Source organism: Haliotis asinina, chromosome 1 (assembly GCF_037392515.1).
Source record: "Haliotis asinina isolate JCU_RB_2024 chromosome 1, JCU_Hal_asi_v2, whole genome shotgun sequence".
NCBI classification, from domain to species: Eukaryota; Metazoa; Mollusca; class Gastropoda; order Lepetellida; family Haliotidae; genus Haliotis; species Haliotis asinina.
In genome coordinates, this window is record NC_090280.1 from 46,413,049 (window position 1) to 46,429,247 (window position 16,199).

General features: G+C 38.3%; 3 protein-coding genes across 4 annotated transcripts in view; 1 reads left to right on the forward strand and 2 right to left on the reverse strand.

Annotated features, from left to right (window-relative positions):
• Positions 1-448: 448 nt before the first annotated feature.
• Positions 449-7,901, reverse strand: LOC137292224 (succinate dehydrogenase cytochrome b560 subunit, mitochondrial-like). The gene is made up of 6 exons (XM_067823806.1): positions 7,839-7,901; positions 6,594-6,644; positions 3,794-3,895; positions 3,029-3,090; positions 1,972-2,135; positions 449-1,482 (listed from the first exon to the last, which is right to left on the reverse strand). The coding sequence occupies exons 1-6, from the start codon at positions 7,853-7,855 to the stop codon at positions 1,375-1,377; spliced, it is 504 nt and encodes a 167-aa protein (XP_067679907.1). The 5' UTR covers positions 7,856-7,901; the 3' UTR covers positions 449-1,374.
• The window catches only part of LOC137292233 (anaphase-promoting complex subunit 13-like), a 384,028-nt gene continuing 368,486 nt past the window's right edge, over positions 658-16,199 (reverse strand). The window contains exon 3 of the mRNA XM_067823819.1: positions 658-668. The gene's annotated coding sequence lies outside the window, so the exon portion shown is untranslated. The remainder of the gene's footprint in view (positions 669-16,199) is intronic.
• On the forward strand, positions 9,538-15,305 carry LOC137279485 (cyclin-dependent kinases regulatory subunit-like). Of its 2 annotated transcripts, none has more exons than XM_067811818.1 (4): positions 9,538-9,648; positions 10,873-10,946; positions 11,587-11,714; positions 12,460-15,305. In XM_067811818.1, exons 2-4 carry the CDS (start codon positions 10,888-10,890, stop codon positions 12,522-12,524), a joined length of 252 nt encoding a protein of 83 aa, XP_067667919.1. In that variant the 5' UTR covers positions 9,538-9,648; positions 10,873-10,887; the 3' UTR covers positions 12,525-15,305. The 2 variants fall into 2 exon arrangements, with proteins under 2 accessions (XP_067667919.1, XP_067667918.1); XM_067811817.1 differs by having other exon boundaries at positions 9,551-9,638.

Sequence of the window (16,199 nt, forward strand, 5' to 3'; positions counted from 1 at the left end):
CGTCATTGAAAGCAAACATGTATTGCCGACACCAATTACCACTGAACACTAAATATTTCTTCAGATTGCTTTTCTAATCCCTTGTTTGTGTGTATAGTATGGAGACTGATCTTACTTATCCCCGATTGTAAAAGAATGTGGATCTAAGTTGAATAGGGCTTGTAATTTTCATGTTTGTGGGCGAATGAAACTGCAGTCCTGTGATACAATGAGCCAATCTATGCTAAAGGAATATGTGAAGAATATTGACAAAGAGCAATGCTGTACACTTTTGAAACAATTTGGTGCCGGCAGTGCAAGTATTTCTGGTTCTGCAAAACCAGAATACTGTACCTTGGTCTGGGCTTAATAACTATTCTGCGCGAGGCATGGCAGTATTAAGTTATTGCATTAACAGTTCCTTCTGTTGCAGAAATACCATGGCAGAAAATATGACATAACACTCAACAACCATTATATATTTACTGGAAATACTCAACAAAACATATATTTCAATGTAAGCATGTATATTACATATGTTTATCACACATGTGAATATACATTATCCAACAAACTGGCATTCTGTCTGTTCTGTTCAAACAATCTGTAGTTCTGTTTTATCCATGATTGGTACTGTATTTGAAACCATAAAGCAACATTTCCACAAAATGGAATTCTGTGACAGCCATCTAACAATATTCAAAAAGACAAGTAAGCACAAACGAAATAACTTCACATGGTGAATTCCAAAGAATGCATTTCACACAGCCACAAATTTCTGTTATCAAATTTCCTTTGACCTGACTAAAATAGAAAGCTGCTGTAAAAACCATATCCCATCTTTAAGATGCATGCACATTTTACAAATTTGTATGTGCTTATAATTACTGAATACTATCACCTGTCTTACGTTGCATACAATAGCCTTAAACCACACACCACATGCAATACATTAACAGAGTAAGTCATAGCTTCACTAATAAAGAAGATATCAGGGCACAAAACATCTCAGGTCTGATCAGTTGCAAATTAACATCAGTATGATGGACACATCATACAGCTGGTCCCTACCTGAATTCACAGTGTAAACTCAGCAATTTCGTGACAAGACTGACGTTTTCAGTGTAAAATACCCCTGACAAAATCTTATGTTTGAAATGAAACTGAATTCACAAGTTGTTTTATGTGACGATCATGTTCTGTCAAGCACACAGATCTACCACACATCATATCACACGTACAATCCGTTTTTTTAACAAACTGGTGGTATTCGGATGGTCTTTGTGCAGGCAAGAACATAACTCTCTCAGGCAGGACTGTGTGCCGAGATCTGGTGAGGCTGCTAGCAATGTTATGATGATGGCTTGTCAACTCGGCTTGAGATGGAAACCTATTTCACATACCAAAAACAAATCCTGTGGATACGAGCAGGGAGAGAGCCATGACAAAGTAGCCAGACTGGTACAGGTTTTTCAGGGCAAAACCATATCCAGCATCCCATGCCTGCAAGACACAAAATTGCATAGGTGAATGAATGTTGTTTCAGACTGCATTTGGCATGTGGGTATGGAATGTAAGCAGACAGACTGGTGGCTGACAGCAAGAGAACACAGTCTTTAACATAGTCATCACATCGATGCTAAAACTAAATACACTATCTTTTATCCAGTATAGGCAAACCAGTCAGACAGTATGTGTTATACTGGGATACATGCAAGTCAGGCTGCATGTGTTATACAGGGATTAATGCAAGTCAGACAGTATGTGTTTTACATGTATACAGGGATGTATACAGGGACTTTCATAACTGATGACCCATATGGGAGGGTGTAATGTACTGGAGTGAAAAACTCATGCAAACTTAAATTTGTTTGAAATGCCAGCCGGAATTTACAGAAATTGCTTGACCAAAAGATCCATTTGTTGTACAAACTGAGCCTGGCAAAACACATGGAATAATAATTACTTGAACTATACCCTCATAAGACTCACCAAATGCCTGATTCCATTAAGGAAGTGATAGGTGACAGGCAGAGCTAGAGTGTACTTCATCCCAGTGATGATAGCCGGGCCCAGGGACAAGTCCTTGATCATCTGTAGATAGTAGGGGTAGCCCTCTGGGAGACACAGCAGCAGGATAGAGACCCCCGACACAACTGTAACACATTACAGTGAGGTGAGACATACAGACAGAGAGTAGAGGTAGGCCTCTGGGATACACAACAACACTGAGACTCCAAACACAACACAGTGAGGTCAGACAGACAGACAGACAGACAGAGAGTAGAGGTAGCCCTCTGGAAGTGACAACAGCATGACAGAGACACCAACACACCTGTAACACACAACAGTGAAGTCAGACTGAGAGTAGGGGTAGCCCTCTGGGAGACACAGCAGCAGGACAGAAATCCCCGACACAACAGTAACACAACACCATCAGGTCAAGCAGACATAGGTAAGACCGTTGTAGAAATATTCTGACAATTCTACTTACAAAAATCATGCTGCACACAAGTACCACAGAAACTCTACTCTACCTTATAAGTTGGTCTGGAATCATCTACTTGATGAGCTTAGAATACCCATCACTGACACGAAAACACTGGATACCTGATGAGCTTAGTATACTCACCTACTGCCACAAACACACAGGGTACTCACCACTGTCACGAAAACACTGGCTACCTGATGAGCGTAGTATACTCACCTACTGACACAAACACACTGGCTACTCACCACTGACATGAAAACACTGGCTATTTGGTGAGCTTAGTATACTCACCTACTGATATACTCACACTGGTTACTCGATGAGTTTAGTATTCTCACATACTAACAACCTGCACAGATTACCTGATGAGACTTGGATACTCACCTACTGACATGCCCACACTGGTTACTCAATTGGTCTGGTATACTCACCTACTGACATGAGCACACCAGTTACTTGATGAGGTTAGTATACTCACATAACATACCGATTACTCAGTGCGCTTAGTATACTCTATTGACACAAACACCCGTTACTCTATCGGCCTGGTACACTCACCCACTGACATGCCAACACCAGTTACTCGATGAGTCAGTGACATAGACATGGCGAGATGAGGCCTGCCAGACAAAAAATACATTGTTTTACTTGGGATAAATGTTGTAGTCAGCAATATGTGAGCCATAAAAGTGTAACATATTGATTATGTAATGACAGTAATAAACATCTGAAAATGGACCACAGCAAAAATTTAAGTCAGTATCAATAAGTTTATAGTTACTGCCATCTCAGTGACCATTTCCTGGCTCGACTTATTGGGATGATATCCCCAGGTACTGTAATCCATAAATATATGCATCACCATCATGACACATGAATGAATGCTTTGCAGTCATGAAGTATAAGGTTTGGGAGCTATGTTGCAATAGAAATATCACTCATTGACAATTGTAAGGAAACACAATTGGTCAAATGAAACATGTTATATTTGGGAATACACTTTCTCAGTAAAATACAGAATCTAGTACATTTTTAGGCTGTAGACACGTAATCTCCAGCGATCTAACCCACACAGCCAGTGTGGCTTCAACATAAATTGAAGTCTGACAGAGTCTGTTCTTATTGTTTCACTTTTGGATACATAATTTATTGAAAGGTTATTAAACATGATAAAGGATCAGTTTTATTCCACTGCAGTACACTGTTTGACAGCATGGTCACCACTGGATGTAGATGGCATAGTAAAGTAGAAAATGTGCCTGTCATCAGTCATTATGTATGATTTTGTCTACAGTAATACTTTTGTGCATACTGAACACTTACCTATATGAAGAAAGGAAAGGTGAGAGAGGGCGCTTGAGCTGCCTGTTTTTGTCCCAGTACTTCCTCATTTCCTCATAGGCTGTACTTGAAGACATTGGAATTCTGGAAAACATCAGACAGACACACTGAGAACAACAGAATTAGGATAAGACCTTCTACTTCAAACATGTCACACTGTCATTACTTCATCGTCACTTCACTACTGATGTACACAATGAATGCAGTGGCTTGACATGAACCTTGTACAAATCATGGAAGTCTGATAAACAATATTCCATGCAGGGACTTTAAGTGAATCCTACAACAGTGTGTACAGCAGATAACAATGCATGAGTGAAGTTGTACGCAATGTCAAATGAGGTAACTGCTGTTTGCTGATTGCAGTCTGTCCGCTGACACTGGTCGGAGTAGTCTGTGTCCCTCTTGCTAGAACGAGAATGCAAGTTGATTTGGTGGTATAAAAATTGTGAACTCCACAAAGCAATATGTGGAGGATCCAGTAATATGATCAACATAGACCCTTGGAGTGAGGGAGTGAGTTTAGTTTTACGTCGCACTTAGCAATATTCCAGCTATATGGCGACGGTCTGTAAATAATCGAGTCTGGACCAGACAATCCAGTGATCAACAACATGAGCATCGATCTGCGCAGTGGGGAACCGATGACATGTGTCAACCATGTCAGCTAGTCTGACCACCCGATCCCGTTAGTCGCCTCTTATGACAAGCATAGTCACCTTTTATGGCAAGCATGGGTTGCTGAAGGCCTATTCTACCCCGGGACCTTCACGGGTCAGACCCTTGGAGCACTGATGGTGGAGGTGTTACAAATACAATACCTAAAATAGTGATACCATGACTATGAAATATGCCATCAGATTCAGCCACTCATCCACAGTTGTTAATACACCAGTGACACTAAAACCTTCTGAAATAATGTTAAGCTACATGCAGATTCAAAGCTTTCTATTATATTGTTATTCATAATGTATCTCAAACAGCGTTTGAAATTAACGCCAGTCCTTACTGGCAAACAAGGATATGTTGAGCATCAACCTGACAACTGATTAGCATGTATGAGTGCCGCTCACTGGCATTTGCCATTGTGAAGGAAGGGGCCCCAGATTTTCCATGATTAAGTTACTGACTTGCTACACCGACCAAGTTAAAGTGTTTTGAGCATGGCATGTTTTGAGCACTAGCCTCCATCTGCTCTAGCTTTCACAAATCAAATGGGTTTGCTCATTACTGTGTACCACCTACTTCTTCTACATGTGTTCTCTGCATCGCTCCAACTTGTCCTTGTTTGCCAATAGGCCCGAAGACAATTGAAAACCACACACACCAACAGCCTTTGTTATCAAGTCCTCATGGCCAACACCATTTTCAGCTCTGATAACTTAGAGTATTATTTCTATAGCTGGTTATCATTACATATTGTCATATTGATTATCGCTTCTGTCCAATCGATAATCAATTGATTATAATCGTTTGTACTGTCAATTCACTGTCAAACACCAACATCAGCCAACTACCTTCCAGGTTGTCAATTGTTAACGCTATTAAGTTACGGACACTTGCTGTGTCACAGGATCATCAAGAAAAACAATAAATGTTTGTCTTTCTGTTTTGTGTTGTTGAAGGGTGAACAAAGATGTTCTCTTCACGTTGAAATAGAAAAATCTATTCTGTGAAGTACTGTAATAAAGCATTGTATCAGCATGTTCTACAGCATTCATGACACTGAAACAACTCAATATTTCAGCTGCCACATACAAGTCAAATGTTTGTGTGTAAATGCAGCTCAAGGAATTTTCTTTCAATAACATATATATATATATCGCTAACCTGAAATACCTGTATCAGTTTCGGTATCGGGTTGCGCAATTTGAAGAATGGAACATGGTGAGCACATGAAGTTTGTCACATGCTCGCAGATCAATTCAAGGAACAAATGAGATTGGCAGTTTTTGCTCCTGAATATTAATTAGTTCTCATGCAGCCTGCTCGACAAAAGAACTTGAAAAAAAGTGAATGTGTGGAATTGATTTTTTAAAGGACAAATTATGATTTCTTTATAAATAGATTTCTTTTACATTTTGATAGATATTTGTCGTATATAGAATTGTAACTTTGTAAACTTACAAGTGAAGATGCTAAAACCGATTCCCATGGAGATAACAGTGTTTCTTTATATTTTCCTAAAGATAATATTATATTGTTTAACTTCATATTTATCTTATATTGTGGGAAACTGAACAATAAAACAATACTTTTTCAGTGAGAGAGTGAGTTTAGTATTATGCCACACTCAGCAATATTCCAGCTATATGGCATCGGTCTGTAAATAATCGAGTTTGGACCAGACAATCCAGTAATCAACAACATGAGCATTGATCTGCACAATTGGGAACCGATGACATGAGTCAATCATGACAGCGAGGCTGACTTCCTGATCCTGTTACTCGCCTCTTATGACAAGCATAGACCCCATTTATGGCAAGCATGGGTTGCTGAAGGCCTTTCTATCCCCGGGCGTTCACGAGTCACTTTTTCAGAATAATATGGCTGTAACTGATTCTAGGACTGTACACTGATTCTAAGACGGTACACCACTGCTGTATTAAATAACTGCTACATTTCCTAAATCATTTCCTACAGTATCGAGCATATGTTGTATCCATACATATGCCAATACTGCCTAATTCTGGAGCCCTGTTGAAGTATGGATTACTTCCAGTGTAGTATGTGTATACAAATAAACAAGTTGCCTGTGGTCAGTATGTTAGGAAATACATACCTATTGACAAAGACTGCATGCTGCCTCAGCAGACACTGCCTGCCCACTGATCTGTAATACAACATATCACTGGTGTAACAATTGAATTGTGAAACAAGTCTTCATAACATGTGCTAGGAACTGGGCAGCCCAAACCACACCTGTCAATCACTTGTACCTTGTATCATGTTTATCAAACTCTAACCACTTGTACCAGCCAGATCAACTGGATTCCTCATACCCAATGTGCCTCATGTGTTCCTACAGAGAGAAGATTTATATAATTTTACAAAAAATAAAAAAATAACATTGTTCTTTTCTATTGTTATCAACAGCAATAACATAGAGTGATGGAAGAAACAAGAAGATAAGTCACTGAATATTGACTGGTGCCATGTGAACTCCATGGTTTTACAATGCTTTTACTAGGTTAGAAAATATTCTGCCAAAGACTTCCACCCATATCCAATTTTTACAATGAGGAAACTTTCTTTGAGTGGCATTTTTTAAAGTAATATGTATTTCAGTATGTTGAGATACAACTGAATACATGTTAAAACCCTCCCTTACCAGATGAGGAATATATATTCTGGTGATATCATTTGCCTACAATGACATTTTAGGGGGCATATGGGCAGAAGTCTTTCCAATATTCCAGCAACACCATGGTGTGGTACACCAGAAATGGGCTTCACACATTGTACCCACTTGCGGATTCAAACCCAGGTGGGGTGTGACAAGCCAACGCTTTAACAACAACAGAATATGTTAGATGTTACGTTTTGAGTAAAATATTATAAATGAGGCCAGTTTCTTTATCGTATTTCTTTCTATCTGATTCTTCGACGTGACCAAGGTTTACTGGATCATCTCTGGGTGAGATTGGGCTCTTCGAATTATCAAAAACGCCAATCAAGGTCACAGAGGTGAAGGTCAGTGAATAACAAGTCGGCTGCTCTCAAAAATTGTTTTTCTTAATTACACAATGCATTATGTGTGCGTTAACAATTTAGAACATGACAAGCAAATGTGCAGCAGAAAGAAGGTTCATTTTCAACGGGAATGAGATTAAACACAAAAACAGCGACGTCCTTCAAGAGTTGCTTTGCATAACAAACACATAAGCTACAAGAGGATAGTTAGCACTTCAAGTCATTGACTAGTGCTTCACTACAGAGATCTGCTCGAGCACACAGCTAGTTATTTAATTCATGAGTAAATAGTGAATGGTAAGTGTGAAATAACTATTGACAACATCGCTACTACCTCAAAAGCATCGCCATCTTGTCTGCTGGAGGAAGTAAATTATCAGCAAAGGAAACTGAAACGAACACAAAATTTGCGAAATTTATTTTTCCTATCACTGTAACTGAAATGAAACGTTGGTTTTACGTAAACCGTATAGGCAGTTAGACAAAAATTTAGTAGCTTTTACTACCTATATAATTTCAAGATTAATAGGATGTAAACAGAGTTTTATCTGTTTCGGAAATGTGGAATAATATTAATTTCACAAATACCAATATGACACCATTTTGTAAATTGTATTTGTCGACGACTATTTACTTTGTATTTACGCCACCGAAACTTCAATCGTCACATTTCTTTTATTTCATCTTATTGGGTATTGCCCTTGACAACAGTTGAGAACTGTGTCAAACACTCGCATGTATTTCATTTAGAGGTGAAGTCCACAGCTGTTCATACTTCCAGATCTCTCTCTCTCTCTCTCTCTCTCTCTCTCTCTCAAACACACACACACACACTTTCTTAGAGCAAAAAGAATCAATACACCTATATGACGGCAATATAGATAATTATTATTTCATGCCATGGGCAAAATCATTAAATAATGCGCATCGCGCTGGTTAAAATCGAGTTCTAGGGGAGAGGATGCACTGTTGAATCAGGGAGATTCTAACTGCATGTAGTAGATTATCCCTGGTTGAATAGGAGTTGATACAGGGCTGACTATGCATCTCAATTCATTGGGTTGGCACTGCAACGAAAAACAGACATGTATACACATTGTTGCACACATTTTTTAATTACATGTACGCTCAAATGTCTGTCACCTCTCGTTGCTGGATTTCTTGCTCGTGAAATAAAATAAACTGAGGGGCAAAAGAAAGTCCGAGTTTATTTATGTAATTTGAACTTGAACGAAAAGCAACACGTGGCCTGGTACTTATGTGTGTTTCGCATTATGGGATGTTTCAAAAATTGTAATAAATATTTAAAATAAAAATATATCTAACAAAAATTAAAACCAAGCTGAGGTGTTCTGAGAGTACTGACTTGGTGCCATTAGAGTTCATCACATGGATATATAACGTCATCATGAGCGAGCGTCCAGATGGGGAACCATGGATAGATGTTGAAACCAACTGAATGTACAGCATCTGGAATGATGTGCCTGTTGTTTAAGGGAATTCAGTCTTGCAAACTTACATCTTGCCTAGAGATAATCCGACTGTTTGATTTTAACCGGACAAGAAAGGCGTGACAACTCAAACGAACATGTTTCCTGGTAGTATGGCATGTTCCAGTTTTGGTGGTGGTGTCATGGATGTATGGTTTGTTTGGGTGTAATTCCTTTGTGCATCCATATTTTGTTTGTGGTTGTTTACACATCATTCTGTAGACAACTACAACTATAGCATTTGTATTGGTTTGTGTTTCTTATCATTCCTTTTGAATGAACATCACTTTGTGTGTTCCCGGAGCGTTTTCAAATGGCGCGAGTGAACGCTCGAAGCGTGAAACTGGTGTTTACTGCAAAGTTTCTTATCTGTTTGGATTATATTCCATGTAACATTTCAAGAAATAAAATATTTTACTGATATTCGGGTTAAAATATCATTGCTGGATGATATCAAAACACTTCACATGCAAACATATGTAGCAATGAACTCACACCCTCTCAACGACACTAGTGATATTGAAAGGTGTCTTACAAATAGTATTTATCGTACGATGTGAAATACCGCGAGATTTCAAACTGCAGGCGCGCGACGCATGAATTTTGTCAACAAACCCAACCAGCACTATATTTTGTGCATATAGGTATAATTGTGTACGTCTCTGACCAGTGTTTCCAGAACTTCGTTTGTGCAGCCCATGTTACCATTTGTGTTTGATGAGACATCATTCTTGATAACAATAATGTTGTTTTCTTCGCTGTCCTCAACATCTCAAGCAGACGGCATCTCACACGTCGCGTTCTCAGTGCGATGACTGTCATTCGGGGCACTTGTTATTTTACACAAAATATGACAACACAACGGAAGGCTTTTAGAGGCGTTTGTGTTTTGTTTGATTTATTTTCAATATCGATACAAATCTCTTGCAATAACGAAAATGATCAAATAATCCTATTTGCAGCCACATCCTAGCGAACATTTGCATAATTTACAATGTGTTCGTGAGTGTAAAATTCAATTTCGTATTAATCTTATAATCTGTTCTGTTGAAAATGACATCACCCATCAACTAACTCATTTTAGTCGTTATGTGAAACAAATAACAATTTTCATTTCCAAACCATATAACAGAAAGGCACGCAAATGACTGTTTTGGATGGAGGAAAGAGTTCTTCCTGTAACCCTCTCTTTTCACATAGTAAATTTGCCCAGGGGAGTCCCTCCCCAGTGTAATATTCCAACACTGAAATAATTTCATCGATTTGTTTTCATACCTGTACCTGTTTATCGAATGTTTATTTATGGTGAGGTATGCATACATGTCAGTTTGTAACTTTTGTTTTAGATGGGATGGGGGTTACGAGCGAAACTCTTACCCCCTCTCCTCCTGAACCCACTGAAATTATACAGATTAACAATTAATTTTCAAGGCAAAAATCCTGTGTGCAGAGTTAGAGAGTTATGCAGTTGTACATTCTTAATACATTCTTAATGGTTATCACCAGGAAGGTATGGTTTCAGGACAAATGCTTTATTGGGACAAAAACAATTTCGTTGTATTCATAATGTATATATTCAAAAATAAAATACAAGAAAAAAGGTAAAACAAAAAAAACCACAACAACATGTATTCAAATGATGTAAAACAAAGAGGAGCCTTTGCTGTTTTCTGCTTGCTTGAAAAAATGTCAAGTGGGATTCAAATCCAAGATTTTTTGGGTCAGTTCCAAATATTACAAAATATGTGCCTTTTTATTCCATGACATCAAATATGTCCCAGGAATATAGTTGGGTGGTTCAGCTTGCTACAAGTAACTGCTTGTCTCAGTTGTTGAATTAACTGACTCATGAGTAATAGCAGGAGATTTCTCTTTCAGACTTAATTCTCCAAAATGCCTGTCAACCAAATCACCTACTCAGAGAAGTATTACGATGAAAAGTTTGAATACAGGTAAATAAACATAGTATTACCAAAGGATGAACAAAAACAATAGGATAATTATAGTGCTGTCACAGATAGTTTCATTTACATTAGTTAATATTTTTTTAACAAAACATATGATTGGATTAACTTTTCGTGAATGTTTTTGTTATGACCCTGGTTGTGCTGTTAGTGCTGTGGTGACTGTAATCCCACACTTTTATAAAGGTTTACAATAGTCTTAGGGCAGAGATCACTTTGTGTTAAGTGCCTCTATGCTATCCGTGAATCACATATGGGTCTCATGCTACATCCAGATAAAACTGTCAAAAGTCAGTATTTTGACTGATGGAAATTGAAATGTGTGTGGACTGTTGATGATATATAAGATTCCACAAACCATCCAGTCTGACAATGAAATTAAGTGAAATTCTGAATAATTTGAAACAAACCCAAAACAATTTGATCTTAATGTAAATCTTTGAAAATGTCTTAAAACTGATCGTGTGTGAACCATGAATTCACAGAATGTTGGGTATCGCCCTTCAGTTATAAGATGATCTGTGTTTGAAATTCAGCATGAAAGCCCAGGACCCTCTGTGTATTTTTAATCACTTAAGAGTACCAAATAGTCTTTGAAATGCTCTATTCATTGTCTTGCTGTTCCTAGACATGTCATCCTGCCGTCAGACATAGCGAAGCAGGTACCAAAAAACCATTTGATGACAGAGACTGAGTGGAGAAACCTGGGAGTACAGCAGTCACCAGGCTGGATACACTACATGATGCACTCACCAGGTAACCAGGCTTTCCATGCTGAGCACAACAGACTGCACCACATTCCACTGTCTACACCACACTCCATGCCATTAGAACACTCCACTCTCTACACCACACTTCACCACGTGCCGCACTTTACACCGCCCTCTACTCTGTACACCATGCTCCTCACTGAATGCTCCACCCTCTACTCATTCCACACCACTCTCCTCTCTACACCACACAGCACTGTGCCCTCTTTTATCTCTACACCGTGCTGCACTCAACAAACCCATAACACTACACGATCCTCTGCACCACACTTTAGAGCTTGAACTAAAATGGTTGCAAATATGATCTAGATGTTAGTTTGTCAAGAACTCAAATGACTTCATTTAAAAACGTCTTGCAGCAACTAAATGTGATTGACTCATATTTGTCAAAATGAAAATAGTGAACAAGATTCACATTTGCTACATTATGCTCTTGATTGCCAGTTTTCCTGATGGCAACTAAACTCCCAAGAACTGCATTCATCTTCTGTGTCAATCGGAAACACTGTGCAGTTGCAACAAATTAGTTTTGTTAAATCCCTTTGCTGTTTGCACAGATTTTGTATTATGTAAACTCAACTGACTCATGAGAATTCAGCTAGCTAAGATCAGTTTCTCTCTGTCATTTAGCTAAATATAAAAGTATATTCAAGTCCCCACTATCAGTAGAATGCATTGCAAAGAAGCAGTTACATATTTTCCTGCATATTTACAAACATTATCTCTTGCAGAGCCCCATGTTCTGTTGTTCCGGCGTCCCCTGCCTGCCAGTCAGCAGCATGTGAATCATGGGTGAACAAATCACCCCACCTTCAACTATGGTTGTGATGGTTATTTTGTTGGACAGAGATCCCAGTGGCACGGTCCTAAGGCACGCTGGACCCATGTTTTTCACCGTGCCATAGTAGTGTTCAGAGACTTTGGAACGGCCAGCCAGCTTTGGTTACATTAATATAATGGGGATTTTGTCAACTTTTATTTCAATGCTGATATATTTTTATTATCAACATAAAGACATGTTCTGTTGCTATTGTGAATAGGTGCTTAATTCCTTCAGTAACATGAGATTAAGATGTATCAAACAAGTGTAGATCTGATCCTTAAGAATGTTGCCAACCCAAGGGCATTCAGTTACATATTTGTTCTCCAGTAACCAGATCTTCAGCTTAGTGAGTTCAGCAATATTCCAGTTATATGGCTGTCTGTAAATAATCGAGTCTGAACCAGACAACCCAGTGATCAACAGCATGAGGAACCAATGAAGTGTCAAGCAAGTCAACGAGCCTTACCACCAGATCCTGTTAGTAACCTCTTACTCAGTGACTTCGTTGATGCTGTGCCACTCTTCTAATGGAGCATTACTTATAATATCAGTCTCTGATCTGTTTTGGCATCAGCCTTGACGTAACTGAGTACTGACATCAATATTGAACAAGAAACAAAACTCAGCATAAGTTCATGTGTCTACAACTCTTCTTGCCTCTTTTTATTTAAGATTCTTGGATTTTGCTTGATTCAATTTTCTATAAGCTTTTGGGTACTGGTATATTCTGAGTTTGTGTTGTGTTACCCTTAATGGTAAATTTGTTGCTCAAGTAATGTTATTCCAACAATTTGTCTTCTAATCTCATATTGCTTTAGGAAGTACTATATTTGAAATGATCATGTCAATGTTGTGCTCTTGTTTATTGTCATTTTTAACTCAAATCATATGTGATTTTAACAAGCTTGTCACATTACTGAAGTGATGGAGTATCACCCACATTTATTTTCTGTGATGTATGTAGACCTGCACATAAGGGGGTTAAAATATGTGAAATAAACAGTTGTTTGAAATATGCTAATGTTGCTTTCCCCCTGTGAGGCTGTTATAATGTTATCTTTCAATATCCTCAGTATTATCATGATGATATTTATCAGATGCTTTTTAAGACATGGCCAACTTTGATTCATAACTTTATGTAACTTCCAACAACGACTGATTTGGGATTACATTCTCATTTAGAGTGAATTTCTTTTCAGTTCACATTAATCAAATGAGCTGGTGATGAGACCTGTTTACCTGGCGTGAGTCATCTGTCATGAATTAAGAGAGAAACCAATGAAAGAACCTCTTTGTGGTCATTACGCAGCCAGTTTAATACAACATGAAAAGAAATTTGGAAAATGTGGGATATACCTGTTCTATTTTTTGCTTCTGTATAATATTTTACCTTAATTTCACCTTTGATTTGCACTGTAAGATGTAATAATTACATGTAGAACTGAAACTTTCATAACAATAATCCTGTGAATTGGATATTATTGTGAGTCCATCTGAGTGCAATGTCCATTCTATACATTCGTGCAAACTGGATGAACAATCCAGAGTCGGCTTATTAAGATCAGAGTTGAAGTTTGTGTGAGGAAAATTTAATTGTTATGTATGCATCAATTTTCTACAATGGTGCATTCATTCTTGCAGGTTTAGTATCATTGTAAATTATTTGTTACTTGTTTCATACTCTTTGACACTTCTCAGTAAATTGATTAGCAGTAGCTAAGAACAGCTGGTCTTTTAGATTGTTGACTACATTCAGGAAAATGTCAGGAACCCTGTTTGGATAGTTACAACTACATAAATATATGCCAAGTGTGCTTGCCTTAGATGAAAATGCACAAGACTCACAGTGATTGTTATTTTGACTAGTGTACATACACTAGATGAAGAGTGGATGTCCTATATTGTTTGCATTATAGTCTGAAGTAGCTGGGTGTTCCACAAGCCGTTGATGCAGTTGCTAGCTGTTTTAGTTATCTGCAAAAAAAATGTAGGTAGAAATCTTTTTCTTGTTGGGCCCATATAATTTTCAGGTGTTCTGAATCTAGGTCTGCTCTGTTGTACAAAAGATTTGGTCCACAATTCAATGAGGGAAAAAGAATGGTAACATTCCATGCCTCTTTTTTTCATTGTATTTGATGTACAAGATGTAGCTTGATAGTCCTTGACTATGTTTGGACAGATTTTATTGTGTAGAAACTGTAGATGCTTTAACACTGTATTTCACAAATAAGCATAATTCCAGATATAGTCTGAACATTCTTGGAACTGCATTTAGTTGCTTAACCAATAAGTGTCTGCACCAATAACCTTGAGTCTGCATGACTCTCAGCAGGGTTTTATCATTGATCTCCAGTGGTGCTACTGATATTCAGGATATCATTCACTTGGACTGATGACTGAAATCAGCTTATGACTGGCTAAGTATTTCCCTAATCTTGTCTTCACAGCTGGTTTGCCCAAACACTGGTACTCTTTGTATTTTGATCAACAAACAAAATTTAGGGGAACATTTAAGCACTAACTGTTTCTTTTTGCCAGTCTAACCTTCTTTAAACAAACCATGAATTGTGTAGAAAATACTTAACATCCAAGGTAAATAATTGTCCCTGTTGAGCAGAGATTGTCATACAATTACTGCATTAAGTCTAGAGTGAGACAGACCACAAGAAATGTGAGCTTCTTATAGTCATGTTTGTTATGTGTTAACTTTACACTGTTGTAACTGTACCTACTGCCATTAAATGTTATCAGTTGTACCTGTGTCTTGTCATAGAGCAGAAACATTGATTCACTTACTCTATGAGATCAAGTACAATGACCTATTGTATTGGATGATGGGTAATGTTGCCAGTGAGGGGTTGGACTGAGTGAGTATGGTTTTACGTTGCTTTTAGCAGTATTCCAGCAGTATCTTGGTGGGAACGGTATACAGCTGGAACAGTATACTCTATATTAAAACCTGTCAGCTTGATGTGGGAGCAAATTGTAAAGTGAACTTAGACAAAACTCAAGCTATAGAGTGTGTGATTGCCCAAGTATTGCAATGCAGTAAAGTGACTGACAGAAACTGACTGGAATCTCTGATACCCTTACCTGTTCCACTTCATTATGTGTCAGCCTCATATCAAGCTGAATCTGTAGAATTAGTTTGATAAATAATCCGATAGTAGTCTGTGTAACTGTGAAAAACATCATGTAACAGTGTGAAAAGAAACACCTATGTTATGTCACAAGGTGGGTTTTACTCTGCTTTCAGCCGTCTTATGAGTGGGTTTAGGTTTATGCCTCACTCAGAAATATTCCAGTTATATGGCAACAGTCTGTAAATAATCGAGTCTGGACCAGACTATCTAGTGATGAACATGCTTGAGCATCAGTCTACGCAATTGGGAACCAACGAAGTGTCAACCAAATCAGTGAATCTGACCACCCAATCCCGTCAGTCGCCTCTTACGACAAGCATAGTCACCTAGCAGTCTTATGACCAGACATTATGAGGGTGTGAGTGATGCAATTGCAAGAGTCATGTGGCATTTGAGCACGGACAATCCTTGGATGGGTAACTGTGTTCATCAGTTTGATTCCAGAGTCTTTAGCACTTCATTCCTCACCCACAACGAAGAACAAGTGACACGTGGTCTCACCTTA